This window comes from Falco cherrug, chromosome Z (assembly GCF_023634085.1).
Source record: "Falco cherrug isolate bFalChe1 chromosome Z, bFalChe1.pri, whole genome shotgun sequence".
NCBI classification, from domain to species: domain Eukaryota; kingdom Metazoa; phylum Chordata; class Aves; order Falconiformes; family Falconidae; genus Falco; species Falco cherrug.
This window is the reverse complement of record NC_073720.1, coordinates 17,280,369-17,301,253: the sequence shown is the minus strand read 5'-3', so window position 1 is coordinate 17,301,253 and position 20,885 is coordinate 17,280,369. Positions and strand designations below refer to the sequence as shown.

The 20,885-nt window shown below is 36.4% G+C and overlaps 1 protein-coding gene across 1 annotated transcript in view; it reads left to right on the top strand.

The window, feature by feature from the left end:
* The window catches only part of HCN1 (hyperpolarization activated cyclic nucleotide gated potassium channel 1), a 194,966-nt gene that overhangs the window by 136,512 nt on the left and 37,569 nt on the right, over positions 1-20,885 (top strand). The window contains exon 5 of the mRNA XM_055699520.1: positions 15,499-15,645. Coding sequence (XP_055555495.1) covers positions 15,499-15,645 — 147 coding nt within the window. The remainder of the gene's footprint in view (positions 1-15,498; positions 15,646-20,885) is intronic.

The window sequence follows — 20,885 nt, the reverse complement described above, 5'->3', positions numbered from 1 at the left end:
CAGTGCAAATAAAGTAACAGAAGAGACTCAAAGTGAAAATAATCAGTGGTAATAATTACCTGGACACAATCTCACATCACCTGGTCAGCTGGTTGCATGACTTTGGGTTTCATGGGCAGAGACCAGATCAGTTAATAATCCCTGCTCTATCAGGTGCACCTGCAAGTCAAACAGTATTTAGTGTTCAAACAGTTTCTCTATTAAAAAATACTGAAAGGAAGTAAATGAACTACTATAGAAAGGGGAAAAGAGATTAAAAATGCTAGTGGACTATATTGGGCCATTGATTTTAAAGCAAAACTGTAAAAATCAGTGAGTGACTAAAAAGCAATGGCACGATAAAACCACTGGTATATGTAACTCAGTAAATTAAAACATAAGTCTTTGCTGCTGAAAGATTGTGTTTTAAATTCCTGTTTGCAAAATATTTTAGAAGCTGGCTCTTACTCTGTAAGAGTGCGTGATTTGGGGAAGGTAGCAAACAAGAACGTAACCTTGCCAAACAGTGCCAACCCCAGAAATTATTTGGGACTGCTATAAAACTTAACTCTCTTGTTTTTACCTCAGCTTTATTTTCTTTCACAGCTTCTCAGTCTACCAGTCTTCCCCCCTATCCCTATGCCTGTGTCCAAGGCAGTATCTGCGTCTGACAGAGAATATTTGTTCTCTTTTTCCTCAAAACCCTTCTCAGAAACCATCTGTTTTGTTGGATTTAGAGAAGACCATCTAAACCTTCCACCACTCTTGCCATGGCAGGAAAAGAAAGCTTTCATTTTCTGAAGGATGCTGTGCCACTTATGCCAATGAAGTGAGAGCTTCCTGAGGGAGGGTGCAGCAGTGTAATTACATAGAACAATGTGACAAAGCAGGGAAAAGGAGAAAAAAGTGGATAATGAAAGCATTGTACTGTGGCATATCCATTAATATTAGGTGTATGCCCCATTGCATATGACATTTAAATCTGCAGTACAGTTGTGAACAGAGTAAGGAACAATCCCGTGGCAGGCAAAGAAAATGAGCTGTCTCTTATCTGCAGTGGCTGAAGACAGTTCCTCAGTGGGTTGGCCTGGGTTTCTATGTCATACCAGGGCTAAAGGCACAGAATTGCTCAAAACAGAGTTTAACTTCATAACTTACATAGCATGTAACTTATACTTTCCCTGGGTGGCAGAGAGGGCTTCTGTGTTGACTATCAGTTTGAGAAAATGACAGTATCAGATGTGAAAACCAGAAGGAAATGCCACCTTATACTTGACACGGCTGTTGCTTTAGCCCTTAAGATCATTAGGTTACCACAGGCAGCATTTATAGCAAGGTTATTACATAATACTGAAGCTTTAACTGAAGCATTTGGCATCATAATGCTCATGTGCTAGATTTGATTACGACTACTCAAAATGGTATTTCGCTATCTATGCAGCTTTAAAATATATTTGTTGTGAAGACAATTAAAAATTCTTCTAGCTCTGTTTTCACAGTCAGTTGAGAAACAAAATACAAACAAAAAGCATTTCCTTGCCTTAGCAGCTTGTTATCTGTGTTTTTCACATAGCCTGTGTTGCTTTCTCTATAGGGCATGCACTACTGTCTTCTTGGGAAGGTTGCCATACAGTTTCATGGTCATTGCACAAAATTTGCCTTTTGATGTCTCTAGGAGACTGAAAAGGGCCCTGGTGAACTTTTATGTATTTATTGCATGCTTATTAAAAAAAAAAAAAAAAAAAAGCCCTTCTCAAAACAAAACAAAATCTCTTTTAAACAAAACTGAACACTTTGCATTGCCCACCTGGAAAGACCCTTCTCAACAGGGCTGCACAGGTGTCAGGTTGGCTTCACCAGGGGTCCTGCACTGAAGCCTTTCAATGGGATGCCACTGTCAGTGCCTGTAATGATGTTTGCAGTACTAGTTCAGAATAAAAGTGGACTTAGATTATCAGTTGCACATGTGAAACAATAGCTGTTGGAGTCTATCAAACCCACAGCCAGTGGTACTAGTGCAAATTGCTTCTCTTGCAGTGGAAACAAAGGCTCTTTATTGTCCTCTAAAACGAAGGTAAATTTTGCTAAGATTTCAGATGCTGAGCAGATTGCTCCTAAAAATACTTAAGATGGGAAGAAATAGATATGTATTTTGTACATCTGATTTCTCTTAAGTCAAAGGAAGTATAAGTAAGCCTTAGGTCTCTCATTTAGGATTGTTTGTAGAATTTTTTATTTGCTTGCCTTTTACTACTTTCATATTTTTTCATAACCTTTTTTAGATGTTTTGTCTGCTTCTCCAAAGCTCTCTCTGTTTTCTATATTTCTCCTTCTCATTATGGAAGAAGGAAACAAAGAAAGTAAGGGCATTATTTGACAGAACTTCCATTATTACTGTAGCATTTAAAGCTTTATGACTTCACCTTTAGATGAACCTGGCTATATTGAATAAAACACTTTCCCTGAGTGTTTCTGCAGAAGTGATCAGCAAGGAAATACAGTATCATCATTTGCTTGAGAGTTAAATCTCCATAGAGATGTGGGAAGTAATCCACTATTACTAACATCTTTTTGTCTGTCTTATTGGAGAATAATAAATAAGACTTACCCTTTATGTAAGATTTGGTGCATTTGGATGATTGAATGGTTGATGAATTAAACTATTCCTTCACAACCAGTAATATCACAAAAATTGTTAGTCTGTTTTAAGAAAGTCAGAAATTGTCTTAAAATTTGTTCTTTGCAGAATGTGCTTCATTAGCTTTTCTATCCTTGACAGGCTCTCTAGCTCTCTTATTCCTCATTTTTATTGTAATTAAAGGATTAACTTCAAGTCTTGTTAAAACTTAGTAATTTTTTTCTGTACCTAGTAAGTTCCACAATTCTGGAATAGAAGAGGATAGATCCTGTCACTCAAAGGTATTCCTCCAAAACCATCAGGTCTATAATGCTTTTCAAGGTAGTACAAAAGGCTGGTTGGAGTATTCTTTACTGCCATGGCTGTCATTTATCAGAGAAGCCTCCAGCTGCCATAAATTCAGTTCCCTGAGGATGTCTCTGAAGTGTTTACACTTCAAGACTAGGTAAAGATTAGGTAAGGAGAAGATAAGAAGATTACAGATATTTTCTAAGAATGAATGAAACACAGCACCTGGGAACATGAAGAAGAAGAGCAGTTTGTGGCAGAAGGTTGAGACTCGTGAATATTGTGTGATGTTGTGTGTTAACCTCAGTGATTCAGGTGAAGCTGCAGATTTAACAGTCTGACAAACAATTATACATTATCTAAAAAATAAATTATAATATCTAGATCTCCTTGAGATCATCATGCAGTAACAAGGTGTATGCTCAAATAAAATATGAAAGAAGGTTTCAGACTGTATATGTTAAACAAGAAATCATAAAGTAATAATAGTATTTATGAGGTTAACTGCTCAAAGCAGAGGTTTTCTGGTCTCCTCTAAGCTTCCATGGTTCTTTAAAAAAGTCTTTGTACTGCAGCTGTCTGACACTGACTCAGGTGTTTTCACATGAAATGCCTGCAAGGAGGCTGATTAATTGACTTTTATTCCCCACGATGGCATCTGCGTGGGATGAGACTTTGTCAGTGTTTCACACCACCTTGCTTCTGTGTAAGAGGTTATTCTTTATTGGAAAAACAAGGTGAAATGTGATCATCTGCATTGCTGTTTCTACCCCTATGAAGAATAAGAGAACTTTCTGTCTTGATACATGCTTATTAGGCAAAGCAAAAAAAGACGCTGAGATATGCCCAGCCTAGAAGAACCATTTCTTCATCATTAGGACACTGCTGTGAAATGAGGGCAGGCCAGTTCTCTGATCAGAGGTCAAGAAAAGTAATACATCCTATAACTGAGCAACTGGACCATCTTTGTTTACTGAAGAAACTCTGTCTCTCCCTGTAGTTTTGGACAGACCTTCCTATGCACAATAAACTTAATTACATGCAAGTCCATTTAAAAGGAAATTATTTTTGATGAATTGGCATTTTCCACTAGTTAATACAAAAAGAACTGTTTTTTGAACTCAAGACAGATTTTTGGTCTTATTAGGTCTTATTAGAGCCAGACTTTCCAGGATCAGCAGTTGTATTGTGCCAGTGTTTCTGTCTTGCTTGTGCTGATGCTGCTAGTAGCGTAGCTGTTGGCACAACACCAAGCTGATGTAACAACTATGCTGCTAATAACATTACTTATTTTCATTACAGCTATTAAGCAATAGATACAAAGTTACATGAATTCAACCTAATTATACCTTTTTCTATATTCCTTTTCTAAATATTGTTTCTAAATTGTTACTTCAAATTGCTTCTTGAAATAACTGGATTTCCTGTGGGTGAGACGCTAACAACTAAGCATACCCATTTAGCTAAAGGCATTGTAGCACATACCAAAATTAGCATTATGCTGTGTTTCTGTATTGCAGGATCAATGGGGAGAGGTGAAGCTCGTGCCACAGGAAACCACTGCTTCTGATAGGCACTCCCAAAATGCATCTCTCAAAAATATTCATTCAAATGAAAACAAGGAATTGACAATTGTCACCCTGTGTTCAGAGTCAGTATCAAATGTAGCTGCAGCATGTATTCAATGCCTAGGGACAATCGTCCCTGCCACAGGGCCTTGAGCTGTGCAGACTGCTGCTCCTGCTCAGAAATGAACTGAAGAAGTGTCTGAGCACAGATGAGCTGATCTTCCTCACTCTCCGCTTCCCCCAGAGTGCATGTGGGGAATAACTCCTTCTGCCTCCTTTCTCTTCACTCCAGGCACTTCTTTTAATGTATATTCTCTTTTACTGGCACAGGTAAATTGAAAGGAAAAAAATGGAATCCAAAGCATTCAAACGATAAGGAAAATTGTACAAAATGATTGGATAGGTACTAAATTTCACCTTGAAACTGGAAACTTTAAGAAGACCATTACAGCATATCTGATATTTTTAAATAAACTGTCATCTATACAGTATTTTTCTCATTAAGAGAAAAAAATCAACCTGCTATAGACTCAATACAGTTTCACCTATAGTAGCATGAAGATACACTTTTCAAGCCTTGGGGCTTTGATAGTCATTTAATTAAATCAGAATTCTGTCATAACCTCTATGAAGAGAAGAACTGAGCATGGTTTTCATGATCGTTCTCTCTCCTTCCCCTTTTAACACAATAAAAAGTAAATTTGTGCAAGATGAATAACAGACTAAGAAAACAAATCCTATTCAGAAAATTCACTATAACTTAATTAATTTCTTAATTACACTAATTGAAAAGAACAATAATGTGGCAATTGAAAGGAAATGTTTAATTACTGCATGTAAGTAAAATGACAGCTTAAAGCATTCTTGCATGCAACAATACTCTTTGGGGGGTAATTAGTGAAAAATAGATAAACAGATGATAGCTTTTAGGCTAAACAAATCACTTCAAGTCCATCTGATGATGAAGACCTATAAAAGTGAACATATTATAACATTCAGCATGAACCTTACTTTTTACTTTGATCTGTGTTTGATTATAGACTTTTTTTCTTTCTGTGAAAATACCTGTATGCTAAGCAGAGTAGCAGTGTAGAAAGCAGATTGTAGAAATGTCTCTGGATTCATAGTGTATTCAGCCATTCAGTGACTGTGGGATGAACAGGTGAGCTTATTACTTTGCCACTACTGAAATAAGATAGCCAGATGGTTGATTGCAAGTTCACTGTTTGGTGTCTATTTGGAATACAATCAGATCTCTGGTCATTTCAGAACCACCTGTGCTTACTCAGTTTTGGTATATACAGCTATGGATAATCATCCTATGAGTAAATGTTAACGTTAGTGCTAACTTCAAGTTTGACCAAATACTCGGTTAAAGACTGTCCTTCGGTGCCTCAACAGTCATATCAAAAGTTCAGCTGGCTCATGAAATAACCTGCCGACGTAGGCCAGAGGACTGCACATAAAAGAGAGGTGTTTTTTGGAATGGAAGTTGTTCCTTTCTTCAGTGTGGTTGAGGGAATACATAAAAGAGGGTGACAGGGATTTGAGTCTTGTCCCCATTTGAAAGATGGAAGTATTTCAACATGCAAAACCTTTCTTTTCCTAATAGTCCCAGTTAAGGCTAGGATGAGAAGGATTTTAAAAGGATGAACTGTACAAATACCAGATGTACAGTAACTCTTACAAGGGATACAGCAATGTTTCTTGATCCCTGGCTGAATTCCCAGTGAAGAACGAGAGTCGCCTTTGGCCAAGTGCATGGAAACCAGCTGCATCCCTCTACTGAGTATAAAGCAGGAGCCTAGAGAGATTATTTTTAATATTAGGACAGAATCAGTGAGTCCACTCTTACATAGAAGAAAAAGCTGTTTTCATATGGAAGAGAACAAGCACTGCAAATAGCAGTGGCAGCTACTGAAGATAATCCTTTTAAATGTTCAGTGAAACTGAATAGAACTTGAGCTTAAACACATTAGGAATATTTATCCCGAATTCTTTATAGCTTGGGAGGGTGGTTTTGACCTTTCTTTCCTTTCTGTCCTTCAGTAATCTAAGAACCATTCAGGTGTTTAGCCAAGGGTAGTAGGCAAGAGCTTAGGCCTGTGCTGTCTTTGCATAATATGAGGGCTTTGCATTAATGAGGAATCCTTGTTAGGGAGGTAGGGTTGCCTTCCTGTGGAAGACAGCTGGCCAGCGATCATGTTCTCCTCTGTATTCTGGCAGCTGGTAGCTGCAGCTCCAGGCTAGAGGTATCAGCATGGCTCATACAGAGCAGCAAACCCAGTATATTATTGTTGGGTTCTCTAACTGTGAATCAAGGCAAAGAAACAGTTGGTGAATGGATTTTATGACTGACAACGACTGCAGAGAAGAGATAATAACGGGAGACCTTTTATCACCCAGCTGACAGATTCATTCTGTAGCACCATTTGTAGTCTGAGATGGGAAAGATATGTGTAACAGCATCCTGCAAATCGATGTGCCCTGTCCAGACTCTCACAGTCAAACAATGGCTGGGCCAAAAATAGGGGTTCCCCATCTATTGTGAGCAGAAATTCTGGTTTTACCTCATTTAAACCACTGTGTGTCAGGAGTAATGCTTGCAGCTGGTGACATGTTAAGGAGTTAAAGAAGAGAAAAATACCAGGTTCTCAGAATAAATGTGACAAGAGAAAATTGAATCGAAAATCTGTTAAATAGCCATTAATAAATATAAGCTATACAATTCTTCTCATTCCTTTCCCATTAATCTGTAACTTAATGTCTTTTATTATTATTTTAACAAATAACCCACTGACAAAGTTAGGCTGGAAGTTCTTGCCAAGGGAAAAAAGTATAGCCTGCTGTTGCTTTCTGTGTCTCATGTTATTAAAATTCTTCCTGGGAGGATCAAGCCTCAGGGATTTTTTTCAGGCATGATTTTTATTTATACAGATTAGATTATTCATTCCACAAGCAGAAGAAATATAATGTTGTGTTTAGACATACAACCATTCAGCTCAGCTAGTGAGTTAGAACTATGGAATACTGGCTTAAGAGATAATTTTAAAAACTTGTAAAGAATCTATTATCCAATTTCTCAAGTGATTGAGTGAAAAAAGCTGAATAATTTATTTCCTATGAGAGAAAAATAGATATCACAAAAAAGGAGTAAATGTGCCATACAAAATTACACATTCTTTTTTTGGGGGGTGGACACAACATGCCATTTGTACATACCATTTTCATAGCATTGCATAATAGATTATATGGAATTTAATTGAAACAGCTAGTAAAGTGTTTTAGAAAAGTGGCTTCTTTAAAATACACAATGTTTTCATTCAAAATAGTATCTTTAAATGGAAGTTAGGAATTTTCATTATGTGGTCTTTGCACAGAATTTTGCAAATCTTATCTCTTTAACTTCAACAGTTTATTTTGCTGAAAGAGTATTTTTAAAAAGTGATGTTATTCTTTTTTCATAAGAAGAAAAACTGTTCCCCTTTATATTCTTTCAGCACTTATTCATTGCACATGGGGTTACCCTGCAGATGCTGCAGAATGGAATCTGAACAAATGAAATATATTGCTTAAAAATGAAATGCCTGTGAATTTTTGCTCAGATGAAACTTCAGTTTGCATTTTTTAAATTCCTTTGTCAATGTAATATGAGTTACAAGTGAACATTCTGTTGAATACCACATTTAAGCATAGTAGACATTACAGATATTTCGTGAATTGTAAACCAGAATGTTATTTTGATATGTTTCATTTTTAACTAGGAATTGAAGTTTCTGGCATATTTAATAATTTGTGTAATTCCATTATTATCGGTTTTCCAAGTCCACTTATGCATTTGAGTAATTTTGAGAAAGAGGCAATAAAACCACTCAGGTAGTTAATATGGCAAAGCCCCTCCCCAGCTGCGATTCTTTCCAAATGCATGCTCATTGTTCAGTTCTGTCTGTGTCCATACAGCTCTCATTATCTCCAGAGCTATGTGTTAGTGCTGCTTGAGCGGGATGTGGATATTTTTAATACAAAACACACTTTCCACAAAGCAAAATTTTCCACCAAAGCCATTAACCTTTCCACAATCCAAGAAAATTATATCCATTTTCCACAAAAAAACCCCCACCCAAACAACCAAAATGCATAATTTTGCTTTAGCTTAAAATATTTTACATTTTGTTTTGGATAACTTCTGTATTAAACTGTGTTTGCTTTTAAAAAAAAATTGCAAATGCCACCCCTCCTGTTCTTTATCTTGTGATCTCTGTTGAATCTTCCCTCTTTTCCTGAAAGGTGGTCTGCCTGGTACCACCTGTGGAGAGGTGAGGTGCCTAAAATTCCATGAATAAGAAAATTCATGTCAGACTGAGACAACGTTAAGTGTTCAGAAGGTTTGAAACGTTTCCCTCTCCCCTCACCATCCCCACCCTCACCCTCTCCACCCCGCTCTCACCACAAACCACTTCAGAAGGTTTTTCACCCTTTTCTTCACTGGAAAGAAAAAAAAATAATCTGTAAACAGTAAATAAAATCATGTTCCCAGCAAGGTAAAGGACAAGAGAAGAGGCAAAGCTACTTGATTCCTTCAGCTCATTTGAAGGCTTTACAGCACAATAGCACAGAGAAAAGGGATTTTGAAATCAATGCTGCCTGCTTATATTTTGTGGAAAGTGCAGGAATTACATTTGAACTTTGGATGTGTAAAACCACTGAACTTTCACAGGGATTAGAAAATACTGGAAAATTGTTTTGTTACGTTGTAAACTGTGTGTTTATAGAAACATTCTACTAAGAAAAAGCTATTTGAGTAATATGAAAATATTTGGGATGTGCCTTTTTATTCAACACTTACTTGAAAACCTAAGATGAGCTGGTTTTTGAAATGTCATATGCTCTTCCAGGTAAGATAACTGACAGTCACCTCAATCATGGGTCTAGTCAATATTAAAAAGTTAGACAGAGGAGAAATTTTCTAATTATATTGCCTTATTAGAATTTTATACGTCAGACAGTTCTGTTACTTTATAGTGCATTTTTCCAGTTGGCATTCTATGATGTGTTGGCATACTAACTACTTTCCCTTACCTTGATTCAACGAGAGCATCATGTATTGCCCTTCCAATGCAGAGTTCCCATCTACTTTTTTCCATAAGGAATCTGAAACACAATTATAAAATCCTTACCTGGCATTTGATAACTAAGAGTTGTCAGTGCCTCCCTGTAGCATTCATTTTCTTATTCTGATAACCAAAGTTTTTAAATTTCTTCATTACTTAGAAAGGCTTCACCTTGATCAGATTGCTTCCTCTCACCTTTCTGCTCCTTCTCAGTGAGTTAAATGTCCTACAAATTATAATACTGCTCAGATTCTTCTTTTATACATGGCAGGCAAGCATTTTCAAACCATTTTAAGAATACTGAGGAGTTTATTGTATCTAAATTCTGGGACACAATTTACAGAAGAATTTTACAAATGATCTCTGTTTTCTTTTTACGTTTGTCATTAGTATATAGGATTTTTTTTTTTTGACACACCTCATTGAAAAGTTTGTATTTGTGAGGCTGTGCTCTTGACTGGATATAAACATCCAGTAAAGTGCTCTTTCCTCTTTTTTTTTTTTTTGTTTTTTTTTTTCTCTAGCCTATCTATATGTGATTAATTTTATATTAATATCTTATACAGTATTTAAAAAATAACATAAAATACTTTATTAATGTACTTTAAGGGTCAGGATTACATTTGTGATAAAACAAAAGAGAACCTGAACATAAAAATATTTGCTATTTATTATAGGTTTTTGGGAGGAAATTTCCTAGAAGTGAGGCTCTACTGCCAAGGACAAAATCATTGTCCAAAGTGCAAAAGGCATATCATTTGAAATGGATTTTCAAAAGAAGGTTCAGGGACCAGGGTTCTTTGAAAAACTAGTCAGTTATTGAAGTTCTTGAGTGTTGGTAATTTGGAAAAATCTGACTGGCATTTTTTGCTGAAAGGTGTTCAGGTAATTTGGGTGTGACCAGGTTCAGGTACTGTATGTTAATGTCATTGGTTTCGTGTTTTTTAACTGATATTATTAATGTATTTCATATGTTTGCATGTTTTATTGGGTCAAGGATTAAATGTTGACCTGTAAAGATTATTAGGACTATCAGAAATTTTTAAGTTAAAAGGGGCAACTTACTAGTTATGAAACACTATAAGGAAAGGACCTGGTAGGCTCAACACATGTACCAAAATATCTTGTTCACTGTTCAGGTTTCCATATAGCTGGTTTCGTTGGGATATTGCCTGTATTGGGATACTTTAAAATAAGTTCCCTGATTCAGTTACAAATCATTATGAGAAAGACCTGACTCCTCTCCTTTGCCTTTTGCCATACTTATTTTTTAAAGGATGACTGCAGTTTTCCTAACCAACTCTACTAAGGACCTCATATGATCCATGTCATACTACTCACGTTTTGCTGGAGGGGCACAGTAGGAAAATTTTGCTACATATAAGGAGCCCATGAATAAGATTATGGTTGAAACAATAGGAAAAAGTCATTACTTGATGGTGCTTTGCAGTAAAAATCTGTGAAATATTACTTTGAAATTCACTTAGCTCTTGCCTATTTCAGCAATTTTGTTTATTTGTGTAGCATTTACAGGCATTTTCATATCAGTAATGAATATAACACACTAGGATAGAAATTACTGACATTATGGTAATGCCATATATAAATCACATTAGTATACATACTCATTTTAGGATAAACAATTCAATATTTACCTTAAAAAAGAGGTGAGGAATTGTCAGCAGCACAGTATTTCTTCCATTCAGGGAGATTCTGAAAAGGCCAGGAACACACAGCTGTAACAGGTTTGAAAAACAGCATCAGCATTCAAAAATACTGTTTACTTCTATGAAAACATAACACAACTTATGATGATTTTGAGAGACAGAAAAATTAAAGTGGAAAAATAAAATAATCTTTGTACAGGCCAAAACCAGTGTAGATTATATAGAAGCACAGTGGGACACAAAAATAGCTATTTGTATGGATAATAAAAGCATTTAAAATACCATCAAGTAGGATCAGAAGGCTTGTGATGCCCATATTTCAGAGTATAAGCCAGCTGATCCAGGAAAAGATGACAATCTTTTTAATTATTTGCAGTCAGTTACATCATTATGCATTAAGAAGTTTTTTTTTTAAGCAGTCTGAAACCATTTGATTACCAGAAAACATATTGAGGTTAATTGGTACGTATTTAGGGTTTTATGGAAACAAACTCATACTTGGGAGTAATAACATTAGACAAAACAATGATGTTCTCATTTTAAAAAGTTTATCTTAGCTTTCCTTTGTCTTGCTGTGTCTTCATCCAGTGCAGGCTTTGCTGAATAGCCTGTATTCCTCTTATTTCTCTCCTCAGAACCCTGGAATTTGATTTAGTTTGCTGTTGCCTTTAGAGGCTTCTGACATCCCTTTAGATGTGCACACATGGAGTCCTTTATTAAGTAGTCCTCCCTGGAAAATCAAGTGCTCCTTGGTGTCATTCAGAAGCAAGGATGGAAAGGCAATTTGAAACCAAAAAAGAAAGTTTTAATACAGTAATTTATGTTTTGAATGTAGTCTGATGCTACTCATGTGGCATAAGAAAGCTAAAAAAAAAAAAAAAGAAAAGTCAGGTTTGAGGGAACTTGCTATCTCTGAAAGTTATTTCACACAGATGTAAGAAAAGCACCAGAGGAGCTTTTGTGAATGTGGAATTAAGACATCTCTTTTCTGAATAACCAATACAAAAGACAAACAAACCAAACAAAACCACATAAAACCTCTAAAGCAAACCAAAATTTTCAGTCTAGAATGGAAAAGACACAGGATACAGTGTGGCGAGAACAGTCATTAGAAAGAAATTATTCTACTCACATACGAAAATGCAGGTTCAAGTGTCAGGTCTGATGAATAACTTAGGATCAGTTACAGCTCTTTTAAATATTGTTAAAATACAGTTTTGAGAAAACTTAACTTCACTGACAGTTTGATCAACTTCATATGTAAAATGACACTTAGAAAAATCAGAGGAAGAAGCCATTCAATTTTCATATTTATTCAAGGGATTCACAGTGCTAATGAGAATCTTTAAACCTTTTTGACATGTAATCTTTTCCCAGAAAATATTTCAGTTCTTTTTATTAGCCTTCTTTTTTATGAGTAAAGAAAACAAAACCAACCAACAACCAATAACAAAAATCAGTATGGTTATTTAAAAGTGAAAAATTTATCAGTTTCCAGCCTTTATTGATATCTGTGGTACCCACAGAGAAAATATTCTTTACGTGACATGAAGAATACTTCATATTCTTCACTGGCATGTGACACACCACAGTGACAACTAATCTGGGAAACCCTCAAAATTCCCAGTAACACATAGCAGGTTGAAAAATGAAGTCACTTTTCTGAGAAACAAAAAACCCAATTATTACTTTGACTGAGTTAGTGAAACACATTAGTTGGTGAAACAATAATAAGAAGTTTTGAGGAAGTATTTCACATGAATGTTCTGACAGAATGTCAAGAAGGGAGCAGTAACATAAATGATACAGAATATGAGTCAAAATCACACTGAGAAAGGTTAGGAGAAGCTTTGTTACAGGGTATATTAACGGGATAGCGACCACTCACAGAGTCAGATATTATGAAATGGAAAGAGACCTTGACAACATTTCAGATGGTTAAATATTTCTGGGAATTGTGGGAGACTTTAACTTCCTTGCTGAATTTTTTTACAAAATGTTGCTGATATGCAGCTGTCCCTATTATTCTATGTGTTATTAATTTGGAAACATTTTGAGACAAACCAGTAATAAGCACTACATTCCTACTAGTTTTATTTTTTCTGTTTCCCTAAAATTTCTTATGTGTAAGCATAAACCCTGGTAGATAAGAGAACTCACTTGTGTGGGAGAAAGCACCTAGTAATAGCACTAATGAAAGGGAGCAGTGTAAACTGCTGGCAAAGCAAATTGCTTTTAGCATGAATACACTTCTTCATGGTCATTCTGGTATACAAGTGCTTTGCAGCTCACTAGCATTATCTATCTCAATGAATGTAGTATATTTTTTATTACCAAGGATTACTCTATATTTGTGTTGCTCAGGCATATTTGTATGCAAGTAAGATCGAGCAAAGTGGTGCAGCCCCTACGCTAGGGAGCATAGTAAAGTCTTTTCCCTGCCTATGTGTGCTATGACACACACCTGCTACACATCTTTACATGAAGCCACAGCAGTGAAGGGCTGGACACAGACATGAAGAGGACATTGCACAGTGCAGCATCTTCTCCTTGGCTTTGCTGCAGGGAAGCTGAAGCACTGCACAGCAGCTGGGACTATGTGACCACCTTGGTGAGATATATAGAGCACTGGGTGGTCTCGCGTCCCTTCCCTCTAAGTAAATGGGTGCCTAGATTAGCTGTAACTGATTAGTAGGCTAATTTTAGAAGCAACACTTTGTTTATGCTAGAGCATATCTGTCTTCTGGTGACCTAGAACTCTGATTCAATCCTACAATATATGGATAAATTTCTCCATATCAGAAACAAATGATGAGCATGCAAATATAAATCTTACTTCTGAAGGATGGGAGTGAAGAGGTCTTGCTTTGGAGATGCAAAATAGCTATACAAAGGTTAAATCACGCCTACATATTCATGGTACATTTTTGAATAGTCCTGTGCAAAATTACCTCATATTTGTGGAATGTGTATTGTACATGTGGTCTCATCTAATATTTTGCCACTTTGCAAAGCAGAACCTAATTTCAATTCCAGAGGATGGAGCAGTCTTCAATTATATAAGTTAAAGAATATGTGCTGCATTTTGTAGGGAGTGTAATGTGTATTATAAATTCATTTAATTGCTTTACAGAAATTCTGATCCTAATTAAGACTTCATTGGCTTTTTCGTGGAAAAGAGTTAAAAGTGCCTAATTAAGCATGAAAAAATTAATGAAAAAAATTTAAATTAAGATGTTGTACATATGTAAACCAAATTTCTGCCAAGTTTTAACTCACCTATAAGCCTGGGATGAGTTTTATCCTCTGTGTCTTAGTGCCTTATCCTTGCCTTAGAGACAAGGATGGAGGGTCTGAGGGGCAAAAGTCTTGCTCAGGCACTAGTTGTCCATTTGCAGTTTGGGCATCTTCTCCATTTTGTGGGTCTCAGATATATCATGCAGTGTAGTACAGTAGAACTCCGAGTATGTTAGTTCTAGACTTTCTTTTCTGAAAACCCTACCCAAAAAGGCTTCTGAAGAAGAGAAGCAAACAAAGCAGAAGACATGACAGAGGATTAGTAGAAACAAGGAAACCAAATGCACATGGTAAATGAAGTGAGGTCCTCTGAGTCTCCTGGGTCATGGAATTTCTCTTCTCCCACTTTCTATTTCCTGATACCATACCTATTTTCCCAGTTCACTTCTCTCTTTTCATCATTGCTCCTGAGGAATTCTTTCTAGTTCATTATCTCCACAGCTTTTACCTTTGTTCTTCAACTACTTTGTAAGCATACACAACATTAATGTTACATATTGATACAACATATCCAGTTTCTGAAATTTCAGACCTTAAACTCTCTGTGGATGTAGCACTAGAGACATAGAGAAACACTGTGTACAGTTTCCCTGTCTGTTGCATGGAATGAGCTAAAAATGGTGTTGGTGTACTTTCGCAACTTATGTATAGCTGGGAATTTAGGGAACACATGACATGTGTGAAGGTTTGGCTTCTAAAACTTATATATTCATGTGGATATCAGCATGCATCACGACTAAAGGCAGTTTCTGCAATTGATAGTTGTGATGTCACGTAAGTAATACTAAATTAATATTTCTGTGAAGGTTCTCTGACATAAATAAAATGCGATCTTTATAACATATGTAAAGCTTAATTTGCTACGTGAATGAATTTTCATTTTGCTGGTGCCTTCTTTAGGTAGTAAAAAAGTGGTTTTTTTCTGATTCTTCCTTTAATTGTCTTGACAGTACAAACAAGTGGAACAGTACATGTCATTCCACAAGTTACCTGCTGAAATGCGCCAGAAAATCCATGATTACTATGAGCACCGCTACCAAGGCAAGATCTTTGATGAAGAAAACATTTTGAATGAGCTCAACGATCCCCTCAGGGAGGTAAGATTAAAGCATTTGAGGAGTTTTTCATGCTATGGAAATTTTTCATGCCTTTGCTGTTTCTGTGTTGAAATGCTCTTTCTGATTCTATTCTGTAACATTTCATCTCATTTGACCTTGTCAATGAATGACCAGGATAATGAATTTAATATTAGTTTGACACAAAGACATAAGCAGATTTACATCTAGTCTGAACCAGTCTGTCAGAATCATGGCCACACAAGGATGTCAAAGAGTAAAATCCTGTTCTTAATTGTTGAGTGAAACTCATGGGTTTCTGCAATTCTTTAAAATAGAGAGGGGCTGTACTAGAATGGTCCTGGGTGAAAGGTTTTTTCTGCTCTCCCTGACTGCTGACCATGCACCCGTGCTGATGAAACCACTGGAAGTCACCAGTGAAGAGAGAGTTGCTGTTTTTCACTGTGTGAAGTAGCATCCTTGGTTAGGGTGGTCTCTACTGGAGATGAGGAAGCTGGAGTATGATACACAAGCCACTACAAAATCTCTTTTCTTAAAACTCCAGTCTGTATTCCCATTTCAGGGGGTTTATAATATTGTGTTGTGCTGTGCTGTGCTGTGCTGTGTTGTGTTGTTATGTAACGCTATGTTACATTTGTTGTGTGGAAACAGCTGGAATATTCTTTGGCAAGGTGCTTGTGTGGGGGGAAAGCAGCATTCATCTTGCTGTAACAGAAATAGCTGCTTAATGGGAATATAAATCTGACTGTCTTTTGTTGGGTAGTGCTCATGTCTGACCTACTCAAGGATGTTTGTGTTACCAGTTGGCTGATACCCTCTACTGAAAGGAGGAAAAAAACCTCAGAGAATAACGAAGTTGAAAAATTCAGGGAGAAGAAAGCATAAACAGGGAAAAGAGAAAAGAAGCAAGAAAAAGCGAGAATAAAGGAGGAGCAATCTGATATGTGATGAAACCTGTACATTTTTTCAGTGATAGCAAGTAAAGCTTTTTAGTATCTTCTGCCATGGGGTGAGAGGTGCTGAATGTATATTTGCATGTGTATATATATATATATAAAAATAACGTATACATATTACCAAACAGAGCGCAGGATGACACCTGTAGTTTTAGAAATATACATGAAGGTTGTTTGGATTTTTTTTTAATAAGTTCTGTGGCATAAGAAGAGGATAGGTCTGTGATGGATTGTCTGTACCATTGAATATTTCTCTTTGTTATGAAGGGGAAACATGGCAATCCATTGCCAAGATCAATCAAGTTCTATAGTTAAAATAGTTATAAGAAACTAACTGCCCTGCCTGTTCATGGGCTCTGAGGGCAGCTGGCACAGTTTTGCCACATCCGTGTTATGAAACTCCAGTAGTGGCCTCCCTCCTCACAAAGTGCCGACTGGGAATGGTGAATGCTGCCCAAAATTGCTGGGTCATTGCTAGATGGTTCAAGTCAAAATCAGGCCAAACCGTGATTGTTCTAAAAAATTAACACTATAGATGACAGAATTCCAGTGCCTGGGCCCATTAGATTCCCTAAGACAGATGTAGCCTGAGTCCTTTTGTTATATTGTGAATTTCTAAGTGTTTTGGAGGGCAAAGGGAGATCTCTGGCTTTTGCACTGCCTGTGCCAGTTTACCCTTTGGCTTCCCTTGGTAGCTTTTGAAATGTTAGGATGAGAATGTACTGTAAAAATCTATCATGTAAGACAGGAAAATATGGGAATTATCCCTAGAGTACAGTGACAGTCAAAACATGAATCTTGGCCAGTATGGAACCTTTTTTTTGTTAAAAGAACAGAAGCATGTACAGATGCATCAATCACTGACATCAGAAACAGTTTCATCTGTTTCCACTTTTACGGAAAGTTTTTCTCCATAAATCAAGTCTAATACACTTCCATTGCAAAATCTTCTTTTATTAACAAACAGTTTGCTGTTATGGCACTCTAATTACCTGTCTTTTCCTCCCTTCATTCCTCCCTGCCTTAGTCCTGTCACCTTACCTTCCTTTTTTCTTATCGCCTAAGAGCAGCATGGAAAATTTGGTCAAGCATAAAACCCAAAAAGCACTTCAGAGGAGAGATGAAGTATGGAAACTTTCAAAAATTAATGAGCCACTAAAAACATGGAGTAAGAATAGAATTTCACAGAAAAGGTGGCTTCTGTTTTTGCTGTGGTCGTGCTGCACTTAGGATGTCTTCTTTGTTCCCTGTATTATATACGAAAAATACATTTACTCATCTACAATCAGGTTGCACACTGCTCTGATGACAACATAGTAGTTGTTCAGAAGAAGATAAAAAAAAAATAAAGAAAAAAAAAATAAGTAAGAACTGGACAGTGGCAATGCCAGAAGACTTTTGCCAATGAATCTGTCCAAATTGTGGCAGCAGCTTACGCACAGTGCTTTAAAAACACCACTTTTTTACTTGCTGAAATTAACAGTTTGAAATTCTGTTTTAGCTACCAATTCAGTATGTGCAGTTTGGTAGTGCAGGTAGAGGTTTTTTGATGTTACTAATGAATAATAAAGTAGAGCCTTTTAAAGGCAGAACACAATTGTTCACATATTGGACAGGATATACCATCTTCTGTACCAGTATCTGCACAAGGCTATAATGTTGAGGTGACAACACAGGTAGTGTAGCTGCATCATTCAAGAATAAGTATTTACTGCATTTCTTAAGTTTTTAATGAATCCTGCATTTTGTGGTACTTTGAGTTTAGCATTGGGTAAGAATTAAACATTCAGTCTCCACAGGGTATACTTACCTTGATCAAAGTATCTTCTGGTTAAGACTTTGCACGGAAATCATTATTTCCTCACAGTAAGTAGAACAAAAGAAACCACACAAACTACTGCATAATTATAACATGGATATTATAAAATGTTATAAAAAAGGTTGCAGTGTCTTCTAGTTCTCCTTGTTCTCAACCGTTCAAGTTTATTGTATGGACTGAAATTTTCCATGGCTAGGCTCTCTTTACTGATTATGACCCTTTTTTGGCCCATGTTGGAAAAAAAGTTGTCTCACTCTTTTTTAGCAGAGAAGTAATTATGCATGCTATAAATACGATCATTCAATCATTAAAAATACCTAAAGGACATAGAATTAGCAGTAAAAATCTGGTGTAAAATTAATTCTTATGTGATCAATACTCCTAATAAAGCTGTATATGCTTATAGTAGAGGTAAAAGATCTTCTGGTAAAAAAGGATGGATGTTCATTTTACTGAGCTTCTGAAAATTATGTATGAAACATTCATACTTGATTGTATGATGAAAATAAGGAAAAGCTAAGAAAAGGTCTGGTGCACATGTGTGAGTGGCTAACATTGGGTAACAGCAACAGAGTCATGTTTATTGTGGGGAATTAACTACAGCTTCATAAAATACGAAGAAAAGAATACTGAACATTTTCAAATTTTACAAGGCTTTCTTTAGGTGCTTCATAGCTGTGTTAAGCTGGTAGTTGACCTGTATCATTCAAGGGTAAACTTGCATTAATGAAGAGATTCCCTTCAATGACTGGGAACTAAGGTAGACACTTATTAGAAAATGGGACTTAAAAACTTTATCTTCTCCCCAGTTAAATTGGTTGCACAGTTTGGGTATATTAGTCCCATGGTAATGTAGTTAATTGGATATCCTCAGCTCTACGCACTCAAACGGTAATAACTATGCATTGCCATATGCGGTGTGCTGCACCCTGCTCTTAAGGGAAGGTGCTCTCTGATGAAAATAAAGAATTAAAGGTTTCTTTTCATTAAATTCAGAAATTTCACTCTTACTTGAAAGCATATCCCCTTTTTCACAGTTACATTTCTCTGATAATAACTGTCCAGCCTTGTTGAGAATCAGTTAGTCAGAGGTCTTCTAGCAGTTAAAATTTCAGTAGATATAGAAGATTTTAAATTGCTTCTGCCAGGCCATGCAAGGTTGGATTTGTCAAACCTATCTGTAGCTCCATACAAGCTCTGCAAAAAGTCTGAGCTAATCGTCAGGCTTTCTCTGCACATACCTCTCCCCATACACTCTAGTGGTAAAAATCTAGCTGACTAGCTTAGAAAACAGGCTACATCTTCAAATAGCAGTTGATGTATGAAATAAATGCTACCTTTAATAATATTTGCAATTAACTACCTACCTACCTCATTTCTTGAGGTAGTAATTAGCAATTGGTAGCAATTAGCATGTTTGCCTTATATAAATATCATCTCTGGTTCTTCAGCAGACATAGATACTTGTGAAGTTTCTAAGGTTCCTATCTTTTAACTTGGAGTTCTTGTCACCTACATCCTTGAACATCATTTGGCATCAGAAAGCCCCTAATCCTAAAAGTTGTCTTTATGGCTGTCATGACATGAAATGGTGATGGTACAGACAACAAGAAAGAAAAAAAAAAAAAAAGCAACAGCTCAAAAAAACCCACAACTGAGGGAAAGCTATTCCAGAAGGACACCTGAACTTCAAAAGTTTAAAGACATACATAAGCAGTTTCATCTAAGAAAAGAGTGTAAGAAATGTTTAAGTGACTCAGCTCTGGTATTTGTCTAAGCTACCAGCTTCGCCAGCAGTGGCTGTAGGTGGAAGCCTACCTATAAGAACAGGGCAAGTATGGTATTTCCCTTAATGACCTTCCTAGACTACCAATATTCTAGTTCAAGGGATTCTCTGAGACTGATATGACTTGTATACTGGGTAATCTTTAATACATATCTCTTCCAATTACTTATTTACACTCCTCTTGAATCCATGTACTCTGCACCCACACCATCCCTTGGCAAGGAGCACAGACTTGTACCCTGTTGCATGAGAAACAACCTCGGTTTGGGATTGAACCTAGCTCCCACTCTTTTTTTGGGTTTGGTGGCCATTAATTCTTGTAGAAAAAGTGATAGTACAGTCAGTCCTACCCACCCTTTGCATGCCAGTTATGATTTTTTAGACTTATATGATATCTGTAAACTGTATTTTTTTGAAGGTAAAGAGACCTATTCTACTTCTTCCTTGCATGGAAGATAGCTCATCCCCATGGTAATCCTTTTCGCCATTCTCAATTTTTCCCTTCTCTACTATAGAGATGAGAGCACCAGTTCTGCAGCCAGCATACTGATGTTATAATAATGTGAATAATTCCTTTCCTAATAATTTCTAATATTAATTTGCTTTTTTAATCACTGTCAATTACTGAGTTTTAAAATCATAACTGTAGGAGCTAATTCTTAAGAGGTAATGGATACATTATTATATGTTTTTGTCTAGG